This window comes from Coptis chinensis, chromosome 4 (genome assembly GCF_015680905.1).
Source record: "Coptis chinensis isolate HL-2020 chromosome 4, ASM1568090v1, whole genome shotgun sequence".
In the NCBI taxonomy this organism is placed as follows: domain Eukaryota; kingdom Viridiplantae; phylum Streptophyta; class Magnoliopsida; order Ranunculales; family Ranunculaceae; genus Coptis; species Coptis chinensis.
This window is the reverse complement of record NC_141459.1, coordinates 56,775,615-56,793,817: the sequence shown is the minus strand read 5'-3', so window position 1 is coordinate 56,793,817 and position 18,203 is coordinate 56,775,615. Positions and strand designations below refer to the sequence as shown.

At 39.9% G+C, this 18,203-nt stretch overlaps 1 protein-coding gene and 1 long non-coding RNA gene across 4 annotated transcripts; one reads left to right on the top strand and one right to left on the bottom strand.

The window, feature by feature from the left end:
- Positions 1 to 1,664: 1,664 nt before the first annotated feature.
- Positions 1,665 to 13,737, bottom strand: LOC147504108 (coiled-coil protein). Of its 3 annotated transcripts, XR_015192968.1 has the most exons (5): positions 3,623 to 3,923; positions 2,819 to 3,294; positions 2,619 to 2,710; positions 2,246 to 2,332; positions 1,665 to 2,140 (listed from the first exon to the last, which is right to left on the bottom strand). XR_015192968.1 is itself a non-coding variant. In XM_086557204.1 (4 exons), the coding sequence occupies exons 1-4, from the start codon at positions 13,735 to 13,737 to the stop codon at positions 2,033 to 2,035; spliced, it is 651 nt and encodes a 216-aa protein (XP_086413330.1). In that variant the 3' UTR covers positions 1,665 to 2,032. The 3 variants fall into 3 exon arrangements, 1 of the variants encoding a protein (XP_086413330.1); XR_015192967.1 differs by having other exon boundaries at positions 2,619 to 3,294; positions 3,623 to 3,912; XM_086557204.1 differs by lacking the exons at positions 2,819 to 3,294; positions 3,623 to 3,923 and adding an exon at positions 13,374 to 13,737.
- On the top strand, positions 3,951 to 9,764 carry LOC147504109 (uncharacterized). Its single transcript, XR_015192969.1, has 2 exons — positions 3,951 to 4,716; positions 9,654 to 9,764. It is a non-coding gene; the product is annotated as an uncharacterized LOC147504109 (long non-coding RNA).
- Positions 13,738 to 18,203: the final 4,466 nt, after the last annotated feature.

Below are 18,203 nucleotides of genomic sequence, written 5' to 3'. Positions count from 1 at the left end.
CAAACAAGATAGTTTCTTTAAAAGCGTAAACCATCATTAGATCGTTCTGCGCTCTAATTACTTGATCGGTTGTAGGCAACCGCAAGGTACAGACTTGATCGGTTTATCACAAGATGAGATCATGTTTGCGGTTTGATACGCACGCCAAATTATCAATGGGATCAAGTCTCAAGAACGTGTTCTGAATGAAAAAATAGTTTGGTATTTATATAGGTAGAGTAGAGAGTCCTTTTAAGCTCAAGTAATCTTGTAGCTTGAGTAATCGTGATATACTATAACTTTCAACCGATAATTATCTCTTTGATAAGAAGCGAATCGACATAAATCAACGCACATTATTGGTGGCAAGCCATGTGGCTAAGGCTCACCCTTTAGCCAATGAGTTAACCATGTACATTGATCCATGATATTACCATTGGGCTTTAGCCCCCGCCGGACAAACTAATAAAATGGAGACTCCTACCAATGGACGTTTGCCACGTAGGTGGGGGTCGAAACAAGCTTGATACTCTTCAGGACACATTAAAGCTTGCACAACCATCTTAGGTTGTGCTTGATTTCCTTGTCCAAGATGTGTTTGACTTGAACTTCCCTTACCTTTAACCTTACCCTTACACTTACCCTTCCTAAAACAGTCTCAAGATAATCCTCCTCATCCTCGAAATAATCCTCCTCATCTGATGAATATGGAGGTAGTCCTACAGCCACCCTTTGTGCTTCTTTCTTGTCCCTATATTCAGAAAGATGCTCATGGACTTCCTGACGAGAAACATTATCACCATGCTCATCAACATAAGCTCTGGCAAGCATAACCTCATCATTAGGGTAATTGTTATACCCAAATCTACAAACGCCCATTAAATGGGGTGGATATTCCTCACCCCTCCTTCGTGATGGACCCTTGCCCTTCCTAACACCCTTGCCCTTACTTTTGCCCATTTGATATTCAACTATATGACAGAGAGACAACTCTGTGAGAGACAATAAGCAACAAGTTACTTTACAACACATACAATATAGATGAGTCTCACTTGAACCTATTTGACATTATTCAAATTCAAAGTGTGTCCAATTTTAGTAAAAAACACCAATTTATTTGTTTCCAAAATTAGGATTTGGGACCACATTATTATTAAAAAAAATTAGGATTAGGGCAATTTTTTAATAGACAATTAGATGTTGGGCCAATTATTTTAATAGCAAATTAGGGTTTGGTCAACCACGTAGATTTAAAAAAAACAAACATTCAAAACATGCAAATTGTAAAAAACACTGAACAAACGAAACTAAACAATGAAGTGAAAAGTTTGTACTTACAAACTGACTTTCCTTAAGCTTTAATCCAAAGATCATATCATAAAGTGCTAAAAGCTACCACATTTACTTCCACCCAGTACTCTAGGGTTTGAACTGATACTCCAAAATGTGTTACTTTAAGAAAATATGAAGAAAGTGAGTTGAGAGAGTGTTGTCTGAAGATGATGAGAGAGTGTTGTCTGAAGATAATAATGAGAGGGTGTTGTCTGAAAATGAAAGATGTTAGGGTGAGAGAGCGGTAAACTGAGTGTTTTTCCCGCTAATAGGATAGTTAGTGAGAGATTACGACACGTGTTACAACTAAACGGTTGGGATATAAAATCGTGTTGGCCGTTGATCTCAAAATAATATTGATCTCTGCCCGTTCATTTTAATCACGTGCAGTACACGTGTAAGGGTAAATTAGCCATTTCAAAAAGTATGGACGGATCACCGTCAATTTTGGCCCAATGTCTAATAAACGATCAATTGGTGACCAAACACAAATTATCCAATTATAATTGGGCCCAAAAGCTAAATCACCCTTAAAAAAATTATAACATCAATTCCGATATTCCAAACCTCGTAAAAAGATCGATTGGGCTAAAAGAGTAGGAGTGTTATATATGGACAGATTTATGCAGCGACCGACAGCTGACCAGTGTGGTAAACACTGAACTACCTTGCTCCAAGCCCCCTTCATACATAATTGTATCCAAATAGCAAGTACGTCATATCAGTTGGAGGACTTAATACCCAATCTTTTCGAGAGCTCTTTAGCAAGGGGACTGTCTTTGACCGCTTCTTTCTTTTCAACATGCCATTCCGCTGACATTTTTTTGGCCTGAAATAATATCTCTAGTTAGTTCAGTAACACCAACATTTATCCTTTTTTTCAATAACAGCCATGAATCAAAGTAAGTGCACTCTATTGTGTCATGACTTGTACCCAGATTCGTAAAGGATTCAACTGCTCTCTAATGGTCTCAAACTTGGGCTGAATCAGGTCTCTTCCTTTGGTTTTAATGTCATCACTCTGCCAAAAGTCATACACCAATAAAATTTTACCAAGTTAAGATTCTCAAAATATGGAAAGAGAAAAATGAAGACTGCTTATAAAGTTATATGTATTATTGTATTTATGTTTCCTTTCAATCTTTTCATTATAACTCTTTTTCTTTTGAAGAGAAGAGTTTAATATTGATAATAATGTAAACAAAAAGAAAACCCCATTTGGCATCACAAGCAAACATTAAAGCATTAGATGCCATCATAGGATTTCTTAAGTTAAGGCATCTATCTTGAGTTTACTTTTTACTTACACTATGCAGCTCTAGCTTGGAGGTTGTCACTCCAAATGCTATAACAGCACCACCAAAAACAATCGTTGTTGCAGTAAAAAATGCCATTCCAACTACAAACAAAAAGACCGTTGCATACAAGAAACCATGAGTATCTTCATCGGGAAAAAAAAACATGAACTTAATTACATTTTCGTATTGCTTTTGATCAATATTTTTACATGAACACAGAAGTATCTAAACATTGACAATCCCTGTCTCAAAGACGAAGAAAATGCTTGATGAATAGAAAAGAACATAGCCATTTGGTGAGTGTAGCCGTGAACAGGACTACCTAGGAACCTACTTGCTATTTATGTTCACATCTGATGCAGTTATGGCTAGTGTGAGACTCTGCACAAATGGGCTACAGAAAAAAATTCAATTACAAATTTACAATTGATTTACTTCGCGTCAAAATCCAATTTTGCACATATATAATATAGGTAGAGATGAACTTTGAGAAATGCTAGCGTCCTGCCCCCTTAAAGGGGGTAGGATGGTCCTGACCTGCTATATGACAAAATAAAGTGAAAGGGAAAGGACTTGCCAGTCACTTGATTCAATTTTTAAAATGCTAAATTTACACCATCTCTCATTCTGTCCTCCTTGCAAAACCAGAATGAGATCCAATTTACACAAACTGCTCACCCGGCATCTGCAACACATTGGAAAAAAAGAAAAGCTCACAGTCCACAAAGAAATTAGAGGCCTCAAGAAACTATAACTCAAATGCAAACCCATTGTATAAATTTAACAACTTTGGTATCAATTTATATTAAATGAAGAATTTTAAATAATTAATTGAACTCAAATAAAATAAATGAAAATTGGGTTGAACACTCAAGATGTTGAACTCAAATGCAAAAAGTTTGATTCCCAGATAAAGTTGTTTTTCTTCCTCTTTGTTTACCCAACTTAAGATAAGATAAGATTGGATTGGTTATAGTTTCAAGTCTGATTTGTTTTCGAAATTAAAAGCATACTGAAGATGGTGTGCAACCCCCTGAATAGATCTGACAATTGACGAAGTTTTCGTGGGATGGATGTTACTACTTTCCGACAATTCCAATTGCCCGTGGTGGAGTCATTGATGATGTTTCGAACGATGAAGGCTAGGGTGCTAACTGTTACTCACTTTACTTGGATTTGGATTGAGAGAAATAAGTGAGTGAACTCATTGATTTATTTGCCTTTTTTCTTAGTGGAAGTAGATACCTCTTTAAAAAGTTATCAGGTAATTTATGTTGTCATTTAGCAGGTCAGGACCGTCCTACCCCTCAAGGAGGCAGGACGCTAGCAATCCTCATGAACTTTATCTCAATATGTTATTTGTATGCGATTTTTTTCTTTATTCATACAAGCATAGACCAATTACATATAATCAAGGAAGAGAAAAGGAAAAGGAAAGTGTGTCTGATATAGAAGTGAAAAAAAAAAAAAAAAAAAAAAAAAAAACACAGAGAGAGAGAGAGACTAGCACAAAAAACTGAAAAAACAAGAAACATATTAAATAGTGCCCATCAAAGATTCCCGCTGAACACAAAGCATCCAAATGGCGCATCTTTCGACTCGTCCAAAGTGTTCAACCAAAACATTATCAGCCCTGCAAGTTTGCTCCTCTAAGAGGAAGGAGCTCTCTGGATCCAGGAACTACAACTCTGCAGCGACGGAAACAACCGACACCACAGAAGCCTGAGGGGCAAAATGACCCCATACCTCCTAGGAATACTGACAGCGGATGACCTGAGAGAGGCAAACCGACTCTCCATTCAACACACAAAGAGGAAACATTCACTACCGGCTTCCTTTTCCTAATGAGATTAAATATTCTTTATATGTGGGAAGGGTTTTGTCTGAGCGACACAAAGGAAGAAAGTAGGGGATAGGAAAACTGAAAATGGAAGTGCCTCAATGTGAGATTGGAAGGTGACAACAAAGGGAAAAATGGAAAATACAAACACTTGGAAGATAATCTCCCATTCTTGTTGGAAGTCTCTTCTTGTTGATAGCCCAATTACGAAAATCTCTAATCAATCTCAAGAAAGATCAAAGAAATGTGTCTTAGGAAAAGCGGAATGTTGGGGATTACACCAATACCAATCGGTTCCCCCACTACACAGATAACTTGTATGAACACACTTCAACTCTAGATAGATCTCAAATATCACAAACTACCTATACTAACATGCCCAACTCGCTAAACAACTATCAACAACAAATAATAATGTAAAAAAAAACAACAAACCACAAGACAAAGATTTACCGTGGTTCGCCAATGATGCCTACTTCCACAAGAGCCGCCTCTTAATAAAGTAGGAAGGAAGATTACAATCTCCCTTACGTTCTCTCACCTTACTAGATCAAATCTCTTTTGCGTGGTATCTCCTCAAAGGTTCTCTTTTGTTTTAGTCCGATTCCAATCCTTCCGACTTGTTTTGGTTCCGTTAGATTAGGTTTTCCAAAACCTTTGATTTTGGTTTTATCTCCAAAACCAAATTCATATCAGAGCAAAGCCCACGAAAAATAGACTCGAGCGCGCCACAAAAATAAGACTGAAGCCGAAGGGCGCGCACTTTGAGCTTGGTCGCCTCTATGTTATCGAACTCGAGAGAAGTCGTTGTCTCGAAGATGATGAGCGACTGGATGTCGAAGTTTGCCCGCTTACCCCGGCTCCAATGTGAGGGATAACTCATAACAAAATGAAAGGGGCTACCTCCATGCAATTGCCAAATCAATCAGAGGAGGTGTCGCGCCATTCCGCAATAGCAAACAAACATCAAACTTACCTTCGGTAAGACTTTGGTCATCATATCCGACCCGCTCTTGTAGGTATGGATCTTCTCGATACACAAATGCTTGTCTTCGAAGTATTCTCTAATCCAATGATAACGACGTGTATGTGCTTGGATCTAGAATGAAAACTCGATTCTTGCTCAAGTGGATGGCGCCTGATCTACATTTAACTACAAACCGCCGCTTTAGCCCTAGTTCGTCGAAGAACCTCTTCATCCATAGCAACTCTTTTGCAACACTCGATGGCTGCAATATATTCAAGAAGTGGAGGGCAACACACTTTTGCAACTTAGATTGCCAAGAAACCGCCCCCCGCAAAAGTAACCGGATAACCGGAGGTGGACTTCATCGAGTCAACATCACCGCCATGTCCGTGATCGATGTATTTAATTGGCTTACTTCCACCAAAGCACAAACATGATTTGGAAGTGCCTTTGAGATATCTCAATATCCACTTAACACCTTCCCAATGCTCTTTACCCGATTTGATGTAAATTTACCACCCCAACGGCGAAACCTACACACCATGGCATACATCAAATCGCCCATCTGGGATGCATAAGAATCTTTTCCATCCGACCGCTTCATGCTCACCCTTAGGACACATCTCTTTGGTCATACCAAGCGGACAAATTATCAGATCCATGTCAATCTCTTAACACCTTTCAATGTAGCTTTCGAAAAGCCACAACTTTCCACTCTTTCGCCACGAAAGTGATCCGTAAACATCTTTGCTTGAACCAAATCCTTCATCTCAAAGGACTTACTCAAGTCTTTTTCATTGATATCTTGTTGATGTTTGGGCCAACTATCAACATATCATCCACATACGTAGCATAAATGAAATCCATCCGGAAATCTCCAACAAACGCGACAATGATCTAAGCGGACTTTTGTATCCTTGCTTCACCATAAAGGAATCAAACTTTATGTACCAATCGCTTCTCTTGTTTTTCAACCCATACAAGCTCTTTTTATCGGCTTGCATACTAGGTGCTCCTTGCCTTTGACCTCAAACCCTCCGGTTGGTCCATGTAGACATCTTTTCAAGGTCTCCATGAAGAAAAGCCGTCTTAACATCTAGTTCAACCTCTAGGTTCATACTTTGCCCATACCCAACATTTATCATCTTCACTACAGGAGAAAATCTCATCAAATCAATTCCTTTCCTTTGACCGAATCCCTTCACAACAAACGAAGCCATGTGCCTTGGGTGAAGATTGTTCTCCTCATATATATCCACTTATTCTTGTGTTTCTCAACTAACTCATTGTTCTTATGCAAAGAATCCATCTCGTAAATGCATGGCCTTCAACCACTTTTCTTTGTCTCGTACCTTCAAGTGCCTCTTGATAGTACATAGGTTCTCCACCATCCGATAGTCGCACTTGTGGTGGATACCGGTCAAGCTTCCTCCTTGCCCCATCTGGCGGTGCCTCGGGAGGATGCACTTCGCTTGCTCGGTGGTGGTTCATGCATCTCATCCGTCATCTTCTATACCAATAGGTTCTATCCCATCATGAGCAATAGGATTCTCATCATTCAAACTTATGGTTCTCTGATTCTCAAAATTCTCGACGGAAAGAACTTCCGAATCAACAAGATCATTGAAAGCCTGCTTATAAAGTCCGCTATGGTTTGGTCTTCCAGAACACAACATCTCGACTTGGATTACCTTTTGTTAATCGGATCATTTTGTAACCAAACTTTTCATCTCCATAACCCTTTTCTTTGTCAAAGCTTGAATCTCTCATCCTTAATATGCACAAATGCCCCGCACCCAAATACCCTGTATCCAAATCAACATCTCTGCCTGACCATAAACCGGATAATCACTATTTGGGCTTTGCTGGTGCAAACATTGATCACATGCAGATGCCATCATTGCTTCTACCCAAGGCATCTAGGTAGCTTTGAGTGAGATAGCATGCATCTTATCCTCTCTACAATGGTACGGTTCATTCTATGCTATTCCATTAGCTTGGTGTTGGGAACGGTCGCTCATGACCAATCCCATGACTAATACTCTTCAAATGGCCCAATGTACTCACCCCCATTATCCGAATAATACAATCAACTTCCCAGCTGTTTCCACCATGTTTGTAAACACGCCAAGTTCCTTGGTCTTCGGAATAGGCCCATATCTTTCTTGAAATCAAAATGTCAAGAGACCCCCGGTGGGACTTCACAAGGACCACATAAGTCCATGCACTAGTTCAAGGGCGGTGTCTTCATCGGGAATCTTTGGAAACACATGTTGCTTTCCTACCAAAACTTACATGTATTTAAATGTGTACCTTTGATGTATTGGCCTTTTTGCTTAGAAGAACTTCCATCCCTTTTATGCCCATGTACATGAAATCTTGTGCCACATGAAGTTCTTCTTCGCGATAAACATTTACACAAACTAGCCTGTTTTGTAAAGAGAGCAAGAAGAAAACCTGCTTCCATACCCCCGACCAAACGAGTTTACAAAGCCATAGCCATCTAATTTCCCACCGAAATTGGAAATTAGCTTAACCGTATGTCGGGGACATGTCTTACATCCTTGAGTGTCAAGGTGTAGCCGTGATTGGTTTGTACATGAACATCTCCAATGCCTATAATCTTGAGACTCCACTTACCCATCCTATTTCACCATATTCACCCATCTGAGGTAGTGAAGAATCCCCTCGCGCTAGATAGGATGCTCCTCAGATCTATCACCCACTCTGCACATGAGGTACTAAGGGCTACACCAAAAATTCAATTCCCACTAAATTTAGTGCAATTGATTTCCGTTCCTCTTGTCTTCATGTACACGCTTATTCTTCTCATCCCTCTTATAATCATAGGTATCCGAGATGAACCTTTGGTGGCACAATAGTAACATTGCCTCTGCGAGTTCTAAATTCACCCCTAGATTTATTCATCATCAAGCATAGAACGAGATGGTTTTCGCACCTCTCCCCGTTTCTCAAAAGGACCTCCGAGTTAGAAGAGCCGCTTCTTGCACTCCTTCTAGTCTCCTCATTCAACAAAGAAAGCCATCTCCATGGTAACAATTCCATCCTTATTAATGTAAAAAAAAATGTCTCCCAACTTTCGGGTAAAATAGAAACAAAGCCTCAACTTCGCTCTCCCAAATTGATCTTCATCAAAAACTGATTGATGATATTCTCAACTTCATTAAGATGCTCGGACATTGAAGAACCTTCTTGGTACCGTGGTTCCGCAAACTTCTTAACGACTAGCACTTTGTTTCCACCGACTTCCTCTCATAAAGGTCTTCGAAGTTTCTTCCATAGGATCAAGGTCAGAGTCTCTGGGCCACATGGTGAAAGACAAAGCTATCCATTGTCGAATGTACCCAATAGCTTTTCTCAAGCTTTTTCCACTCACTCGTCCTTTTCTCGGTTTTACAACCCTCATTCTCAATGGGAAGTGCCAAGTCCTGCAAGTTTGTCTTCCATCTTGGCTTTCCGGATGGTGTAGTTCTTCCTATTCGGACTCATCATCACGAACTTCACTGAATGGTCCATCTCTACAAGTTATTTAGCCTCAAATCTTCTCCGGGAATTTCGTCAAACACCTTCCTCACAAAGATTAGGATAACACCCTAAAATATTCAACCAAGGCTCGATACCACTTTTCCACCAATACCAATCGGTTCCCCACTACATACCTAACTTAACTTGTATGAACACATTCAACTCTAGATAGATCTCAAATATCACAAACTACCTATACTAACATGCCCAACTTCTAAACAACTATCAACAACAAATAATAATGTAAAGCGGTTAAACAACAAACCACAAGACAAAGATTTACCGTGGTTCGGTTTTAATGATGCCTACTTCCACAAAGGCCAGTTCTTAATAAAGTAGGAAGGAAGATTACAATCTCTCCTTACAATGGACCTTACTAGATCACTCAATCTCTTTCTGTCTGGAAGGTTCTCTCTTTGTTTTAGTCCGGATTCCAATCCTTCCGGGTTTTGGTTACGTTAGATTAGGTTTTCCAAAACCTTGATTTTGGTTTTATCTCCAAAAACCAAATTGAAAGCAAAGCCCACGAAAAATAGACTCAAAGTTGGAAATGCCGAAGGCTTCTTTGAAGCGGTCGCCTTATGTTATTCGAACTCGGAAAGTCGCTATCCGAGCGGGGCTAACTTCGGATGTCGAGTTTGCCGTTTATCAAAGAAATCTCCTCATGTGAGGGATAACTCCAACACGGAAGACTTGGCCAGTTAGCCTTAACTCGGTTGGCTGATGAATTTGAGATAAACACAACCTTGAAATGGTGTAGATGAATAGTACCATATAAATGAATAGTACCGGTACTAATAGTAACCAATCACACACAAGACACAATGATTTAAAGCGGTTCAGCAAACTCGCCTACATCCACAAACAACCGATTTGAAATATACTACTAACAAGAATAAAAGAGATACAACTTGAGTGCCCAAGTCCACGGTAGGGCTGGTCATCAAGCTAACCGAGTCGAGTTTTGACCCGCTCAAACTTGACTCGCACATGTAGAAGCTCAACTCGAACTCGACTTCGAGTTTAATATGTCCGACTGTCCCGCTGTACAAATAACTTCGAGCTCGACTCGTTTCGCACTACGAACTCGAGCTCGGGCTCAAGCTCATGCTCAGTTATGCTCGTTTGAACTCGAACTTGAGCTCATACTTGAACAAAAAATGTATAAAACATTAAAATGGATATAAATTATAAATTATAGTTGGGTATAAATTATATATTATATACTGGGTATGGGCTTATAAAATGAGTAGTCCACGAACTACTCAAACTCGAGCTCGACTTGAACTAGAACGAGCTACTCGAGTTACTCGCCATCTAGAACGAGTTTTAAACTAAGCTCAAACTTGACGCATACTTTTGTGCGGACGAATTTGAGTCGAGCCTTCGACGAGCTCAAGTTACTCGCGAGTAGCTCGGCTCAATTACCAGCCCTAGTCCAGGGACTCCCTCAATTACAAAAGTAATTGCCTTTCTCTCTCTTTAATTCTCTCACCACCCAGACCTTCACAAGAGATTCTAGACCCAAGTTCTCTCTATGGATGATATCTTTCAGTAGGGGTGTAATACGGGGCGGCCGGGTCAACTGTGGGTCAAATAGTGATGGGTCGAGGCGGGGCAGGTCTAGGAGATACAAATCCAATGGTCCCCGACGGGGCGGGACGGGACGGGTTGAAGTGTCATGTCTTAGTACCATCACCCGGCCCGTTTGGTCAGCTTACGGGGTGAGTCATCTGGGTCGGGTGGAAATTATCATTTTAACCCAATTTCACTCAAAAAAAAAACTTTCTAATTCTGCAAATAATATATTTCCAATTCACAGCATAGAGAAAAAATGGAATCAATCAAACAAAAATAAAAAAACTTGAATTTGAACCCAAAACCATATCTGTAAATTTGAAACTTATTTATCGTGATTTGCCATTTGTAAATTGATTATTTTCCATAATATGATAAAATAAAGATGGGAGCAAGAATCTATAGTACAAAACAATAAAATATAAACTAAAAGAATTCGAAATTAATACAAGAATGAATGATTTATCTTCTCCAAAATTCGAAAGTTGAATTTAAACTTTTGATATTTTCCCAATGTTCAAACTTGAATATGTGAAATTGATGTTGAACTCATAAGTTTGTATTCATATCTATCAAATTCCTACAAAAGTTAAAAGAAATTATAAACAAAATACAAAAATATTAGAGTTAGAGTCTTGAAATTGTGCGGGTCAACGGGGTTGGGTCAACGACTTTTGACACGATGTGGATCGGGCGGTTTGACGAGTCGGGTTTGAGCATATAACCTACACCCATAGCCCAACCGCACAAAAACGGTGGCGGGGCAGGGTGGGTCTATTTTCGGGTCGGTGCGGGTTTAGATGGCGGGTGAAGACCGGTACCGTACCGGATGATGGGTCAATGATTTTTTTTTACACTCCTATCTTTCAGTGAGACATTCAAGGTATTTATAACCTCCTTTCCAGTTAATATTTGCCACAACTGAAGTCACACATCCTTTTTCCTCATTCTAACTCTAACAAAACACGGGTCAGGGTACCTACAAGGCTACAATCTCTTGTTCATTTCACACATCTTGGCTTGAGAGCACTTGGTCTCTTCCCATTGTGGTCAGGTGAAATAGAATAGGTACCATACTCAATAGTACTTGGGTAGTATACTCAATGGTACCATTTATCCCCTTGCATTTACAACCTTCGATATACAAGCCATGTCTATCAATCTCCACCTTGATGAGTATTTCCTCACTTTGAGCTCTTCTTGATGACTTCAATACTCCATGCCAATAAACTCTTTAACCTTCATTGTCTACTTGCACCCTTTAGGGTGCCAGTCACTGTTTAGCGACTCCCAAGTTTGAGACAACTCCACCTATTCCAGTGAATTTGCACCCCAAAAAATCCAACTTAGAAAGAGAAATTAATTTTCTTCGAAAACACGGCACATGTCAAATGAACACCTTTAAGAGTAAGCCCTGCTTTGCCGCACTTCCAACATTCAATTTTTCTGCTTTTGCCTTTGTTGGACCTGTTATATGGCTCCCTCACACCAACAAACCGTGTGCATGAGAGTCATCCTCCTTGCCCTTATTTCTCATTTCTTGAGATAGTAGAGCACCAGTGAGTAGTGACCTCATCAAGTTCCAAGGTTCCCTTTTCATAGAGCAACGTCGTGATCAGATGCTCACAAGATGGGGGCACGGATTTCAGAAGTAGATGAGCTTTATCTTCCTCTTCTAACTTCACTCCAATATTATACAGTTCAGAGAGCATACCATTGAAGACGCTAAGATGTTCATTAAAGCTTGTACTTTCCGCCACAACAACCCATAGAGTTGTTGCTTGAGGTACAATCGGTTGGTTAGAGAGCCAGTCATGTACAAACTTTCAAGCTTCAACCAGAGCTTTGCTGCAGATTTCTCCATAATGGCGTTTGACAAGACTTCCTTCGCTAAGCACAACCTTATTGCACATTTGCACCTCAAATTCCTCCCAATCAGAATCCAACATATCCGTTGGTTTTCCTTTCAACGCCTTGTTATACCCTGATTGAATCAATATGTCTAGGACTTGTACTTGCCACAAGCCAAAGTCCATCTTCCCATCAAACATGAACATCTTCCAACAAGAATTGTACTCTGATACCAATTGTTAGAAAAAGCGGAAGACTTAGCCTTAACTCGGATCGGTTGATGAATAAACACGGCCTTGGAATAGTGTCGATCAATAGTACCGTATAAATTAATAGTATCCGTACTTATAGTAACCAATCACACACAGGACACAATGATTTAACGTGGTTCAGAAAACCCGCCAACATCCACAGAGGAGTATATTACTAACAAGAATAAAAGAGATACAACTTGAGTGCCCAAGTACAAAAGTAATTGTCTTTCTCTCTCTTTGATTCTCTCACCACCCAGACCTTCACAAGATATTCTAGACCCGGGATGATATCTTTCACCAAGACATTCAAGGTATTTATAACCCCCTTCCAAGTTACTATTTGCCACTATTGAAGTCGTACATCCTTTTTTCCTCATTTAAACTCTAACAAAACACATGGTTCGGGGCACCTACAATCTCTCACCTTGGCTTGAGAACACTTGCTCAATTATTCTAACTCTACTTGTTCAAATTTACAATTAGAGTAAGTAGAGATTGTGAAGAGCGAAAAGTTAATAATTTGATTATTACAAGAAGATGAGAAAAACACCCTTCCGCTGCAGCTTTCACTTTCTCTGGGTTAACATATTGGTCGTGCCTATCACGCCTCAATGCATTTGCAGTTGAAGCAGTTAGTGTATGCTCTCCATCTGGCAACTGCCACCTGGGCATGCATTAAACTTAATTAATTATATGCACGTTATGAAATAAATTATTATAAAACGAACCTTCTGGGGCCCATAGAGACTCGAGGCAAAGAAACATAAGCACGAAGTGGATTCCGAGCATCCGAAGAAAGATTCGATGAAGAACCTTGATGATGAAGAATCCATTTGGATGACGTGGAGAGAGAAGATTCTTTTTTTCGGTAAAGATGGAGAGAGAAGATTCTGGTGGAGGAGGTTGTATTATAATTTTCGTAGCAAGTGAGTGGCGTAGCACTTCGTGGAGAACATCTGCTTTTTCTTCTTGTAGGGTGTTTTTGGAATTATCATTGTTTGTTTGGCTGACGAGACGGGTGACGGCTTGTTTTGATTGTTTAAGGAAATAAGCTCCTTCTGTTGCTGCTAATCTTCCCGCTAGAAAACTCATTCTATGATCCGCGACCTCAAAATGGGAGCAAGCTTTGGACAGGAAATAATGTATCGTTCATTTTGACTTTACGGAAAACTTGGTTCTGCCCTCAAAGCATTTCTAGATGGTGGTAGCATACTCTTCAAATTTGAAGAATGCGACCACAGAATCTGGTAGCAAATTTCGACCAACTCTAGATAGTCGCAAATTCGTAGTCGCAAAATTCATTGTAAACCCACCCTCACTTGACATTAGTATCGGGCGCGACGCCAAGATTAATGTCGCGCGTCTATGTTTTATATAATGTCACGACGACAAATGACTTTTGTCATTTTACAAATTTTTTCAACTCAATCACTCTAGTTAATAGGAAAAAAAATGAGTTTCGACGATTTAATCCGGCTATAATAACCAAACACGATGGAGTGGTGGCGGTGAGAAAGAAGAAAACAAAGGCATACGTTTGGGATAATCCCAAAATGGTGATCTAGATGATGAACCAACCACTTCCTGAGCCGGAAATCAAGGAGTTGAGGTCGACGATCCATTCTTTTTCTTCAATATCGCCAAAGTCGATTTTGAATTTCTGCTGGAGGCTATTGATTTCACCATCTTAGGGCGGTGTCTAAGAGGTTTCATGATAGGCATGTCTCAAGAGTTGTTCTTGAACAACGGTATGTATTTTAATTTCATAAATTAGTAGTAGTAGTAGTTAATTTTAGTAGTTCAATACGATATTTTTATTTTTATTTTTTAATTTTAGTTTCATTTTGCATTACATCGGAGATGTGTTATGTATCGGTTCGGTGCACTCCACGCGCGCTTTAAGACGTGGTGGGATGATATTAAGAAAGTTGGTGCACTTGACCATGTTAGAAATGCAATTTTAGCGACTCCCTTTGCTCATCTAGTTGACATCCCTTACAATAAGACTGACATTCAGGAAGTTATTAATGGTTTAGTTAGTTGAGAGATGGTGGGATAGTACACATACTTTTCACTTCCCTCAGAGAGAGTTGGGCTTCACTCCATTAGATTTTTGCATGATATCCGGTTTGAGTATAGGATTAGGTAATCCGTTGAGATGTAGCATCAATTCGAGTTGTGCCCAAATGATGACTTTCTTCCCTTGTCTGACCGAGGAGTCATATGACAGTGCTGGTGTTAGGATTTCTGGTATCAAGGCTGCATACATTAAACCGTTGACTACTGATTCAGGATTGCAGTTTTTGATAGATTATTTGTCACTTGATTCCGATGATGGTCAAGCACATGTTGATGAGTATGTAAGAGCTTTATGTATGTATTTGATGGGTGTCTTCTTTTTTCCTTCTGGCCATTCCACGATTAACTTGGGATATTTAGCTAACTTTGAGCACTTGCATGAGTTGGGCGGTATTGATTTTGGTGGAGCCATATACTGTCATTTGTTGCGTTGTTTAGATAGGGCTTCTCGACAGAATGGTGTTGTCAGTAGTCCCCAGATGGAAGGGTTTGTCATTCTCTTAGAGGTATGGTTTTATGAGTATTTCCGTGCTGAAAATCCTATCCTCACATAGTATACCGATGAGAGGCCTAGGCTCAGGGCTTGGCACGGACCTTGTCGAGCTCGTCTAACTAGTGAGATCAGTCATAACATAACTTCTGTCCGAACCCAGATCGAGCTTAGCACACAGGTTTCTATTGTTTGGAGGCCTTGGAGGACATCTGTGCACATCAGCGCGAATGACTGTAGATATGCATTGTTCATTTCTCATAGGAGGATGGTATTCACTTGTGGGAGTGATATGGAGTGGTATTTAGGGGATAGATGTTACAGACAGCTCACACCATGCTTTGGTATCCCTCCTGATCCGCCTACCCATGTATCAGAGGCTAAGGACATGACCTTAGAGCAAGTCATCGAGAGTAACGTGTATTGGACTTGGCTACAGGCTTCTGACCTCGTTACATTGCAGACTTATGAGCAGTACTACCGTTACTAGTTTAGGGTGTCTATTGGTCATTTGCTCCCAGCTATAGGTCGTACAGGCAACATTCATACGGTTAGCAATTTGGGTGTCAGACGTGAATTCCAAATTGGCCAGCCGTCACAGCCGACGTTTCAGGCTGGACCTGTGCACACATTTGTTCCAAATACGATCCCCCCTCGAGTGGCCTTGGGTTTTCAGTTTGAGCGATCCGAGTGGCGAGACGATTTACTAGCCCATTTCTTCTATTGATGCCACTCGCCGTCGTCCGTCTGCTTAGAGCCCCGACCTTGGATATCTATCTCTAGTAATTATTTTTATTGGTTTTGTTTTATTATTTTGGTTTATTATGAAAATGTCATAAATTATTAATGAATAATTATTTCAGGATGACCTACGCATGAGATATGAGACAAGCATTCGTGTAAATAATGGTTTGCGCTCCTCGGTATTCGCCTACAGTGTTGAGAGAGAGAGACTTCTTTCCCAGGCTCATGTGGATTATGACGATTTGCAACGCCAAATTGATGAGTTACAGGCTCAAATTGATCGCACAAGGGTGAGTTCATCACAACATGGACAAACGGAGAGTTCAGCACAAGGACAGTCGAGGAGGAGTTCATGGCAGAGGAGGCGTATGTAGGATAGTCTAGGAGGTTGTTGTATGACGATTATTATTATGTTGTGTGATTTAGAATTGTTCATTTGATCATTTTGATATGTTGTGTGATTATTATTATGTTGTGTGATATGTTGTGTGGTTATTATTATGTTGTGTGATTTAGAATTTACTTCATTTGATTTAGCAAATGAATTACAATTTTTATTAATAGAACGACAACTAATACATGATTGCAAAAACATAAAATAAAAATAAATAAATAAAAGATAACTATTACATATCACCCTTTTATTACATACTACTAGAGTTACTCTAATTATCTAATAAATAAATAAAAGATAACTAATACATGATTACAACAATCAATGTCGGTCACCCCTAATGCTCCATAGATGCTCGACAAGGTCGCTTTTAAGTCTATCATGCATAGTCTTTGATTGAACTCGTAGAGTCCCTTCAATGTAGTGTTCCCGAGTAGGTGGGATCTGTGGTTGCCCTTCTGGATCAGGAATGTACCTCCTCATTTCATAATTTTTATTCTTAGCTCCGATTACCATATTGTGCAATATGATACATGCTCTCATAACAGTACCCATTGTCTCCACATGCCATAATTTGCAAGCTTTTGCCAAAATACCAAATTTAGCTTGCAAAACCCCAAAAGCTATTTCAATATCTTTTCTTGCAGCTTCTTGCATCGTTGCGAACCACTTCGTCTTTAGAGCATTAGGGTTTGAAATTGTTTGTATAAATGCCGCATAGTCAGGATAGATACCATCAGTTAAATAATAACCCATATTATAGCTATGCTAATTTACATCAAAAGAAACAGGTGGAGAAGTACCATTGATCACGTGCTCAAATACCGGCGAGTTGTCCAACACGTTGATGTCATTGTGTGACCCTGACATCCCAAAGAAAGAATGCCATATCCACAGGTCTTCGGTTGCAAATAAATGTTCGAGAATAACGGATGGTTTTCCGTAATCGACCAACCGTAAGCACCTTGCCATCCAGTTGGACAATTATGTCATTCCCAATGCATACATTCAATGCTTCCCAACATATCTGGCCACCCACGTGTGGCAGAATGTGCAAGCAAGTGTTATGTATCTGCAATATTTGGCCTTCACAAGTAAACTGAACCGTACAATTTGATAATTGCATCACAGAAATGCCTCATCGCCTGGTTTCCACTTTGTTCGGAAATGTATAATTGATCGTCAAGTTGATCGCACACCGCCATAACCAAGAATACGCAAAAGCCGCGGCCACCTTGACCGGAGGATCTATACCAGTTTACCAAAGATTGTCAACTTTAGGCTGAAAAACTTAAAATGAGTCTGAATATCGTTGAAGATGTGAAGAAATAAAGATTTTTTCATATGAAAGTGCCGTTTGAAATCCTCTTTCGGAAAGACAGGACGATCGACGAAGTAGTTGTTCTTCAAGATTTCCAAAGTCAGAGCATATTTTCTATGTTTAATTTTTCGACCCTTCTTTGAACCACCATGTGGTGCCTTCGGAGCATGTACTTGTGCTTGTGCAAGTACAGCCAAAGTGTGTTTCATAAGGGGCATGGCGTTAACAAATTCTTCATCAAGACTATCTACCGAGTCTTCCACTGGAGGAGATGAAGAAGAAGACGACGATGAAGATGAAGATGAAGACTGAAGCGGAAATATCTCATATACTTCATGATCCATTTTTTCGCAATGTGTGTGTTGTTTGTTAAGGATTGATGTGAAATGGTTGAGTTGTTTGATACAAATGTTTGAGTTGAGTGTGTGTAAAATGAAGAAGGAGATGAGTGTAGATATAAATGGTAAAAATCCGGCCGTTTTTTGCCCGTTGGAGCACGCGACAGTAGGAGTGGCGCGCGACAGTAGTAA

Excerpts from the sequence above, each read along its gene's own strand:
- LOC147504108 (XM_086557204.1), bottom strand. The coding sequence starts at position 13,737 with ATGAGTTTTCTAGCGGGAAGATTAGCAGCAACAGAAGGAGCTTATTTC. Across the intron at positions 2,333-2,618 it reads CCAAGCTAGAGCTGCATAGT|AGTGATGACATTAAAACCAA; the intron begins GTAAGTAAAAAG and ends GACTTTTGGCAG. Across the intron at positions 2,141-2,245 it reads TGAATCCTTTACGAATCTGG|GCCAAAAAAATGTCAGCGGA; the intron begins GTACAAGTCATG and ends ATATTATTTCAG.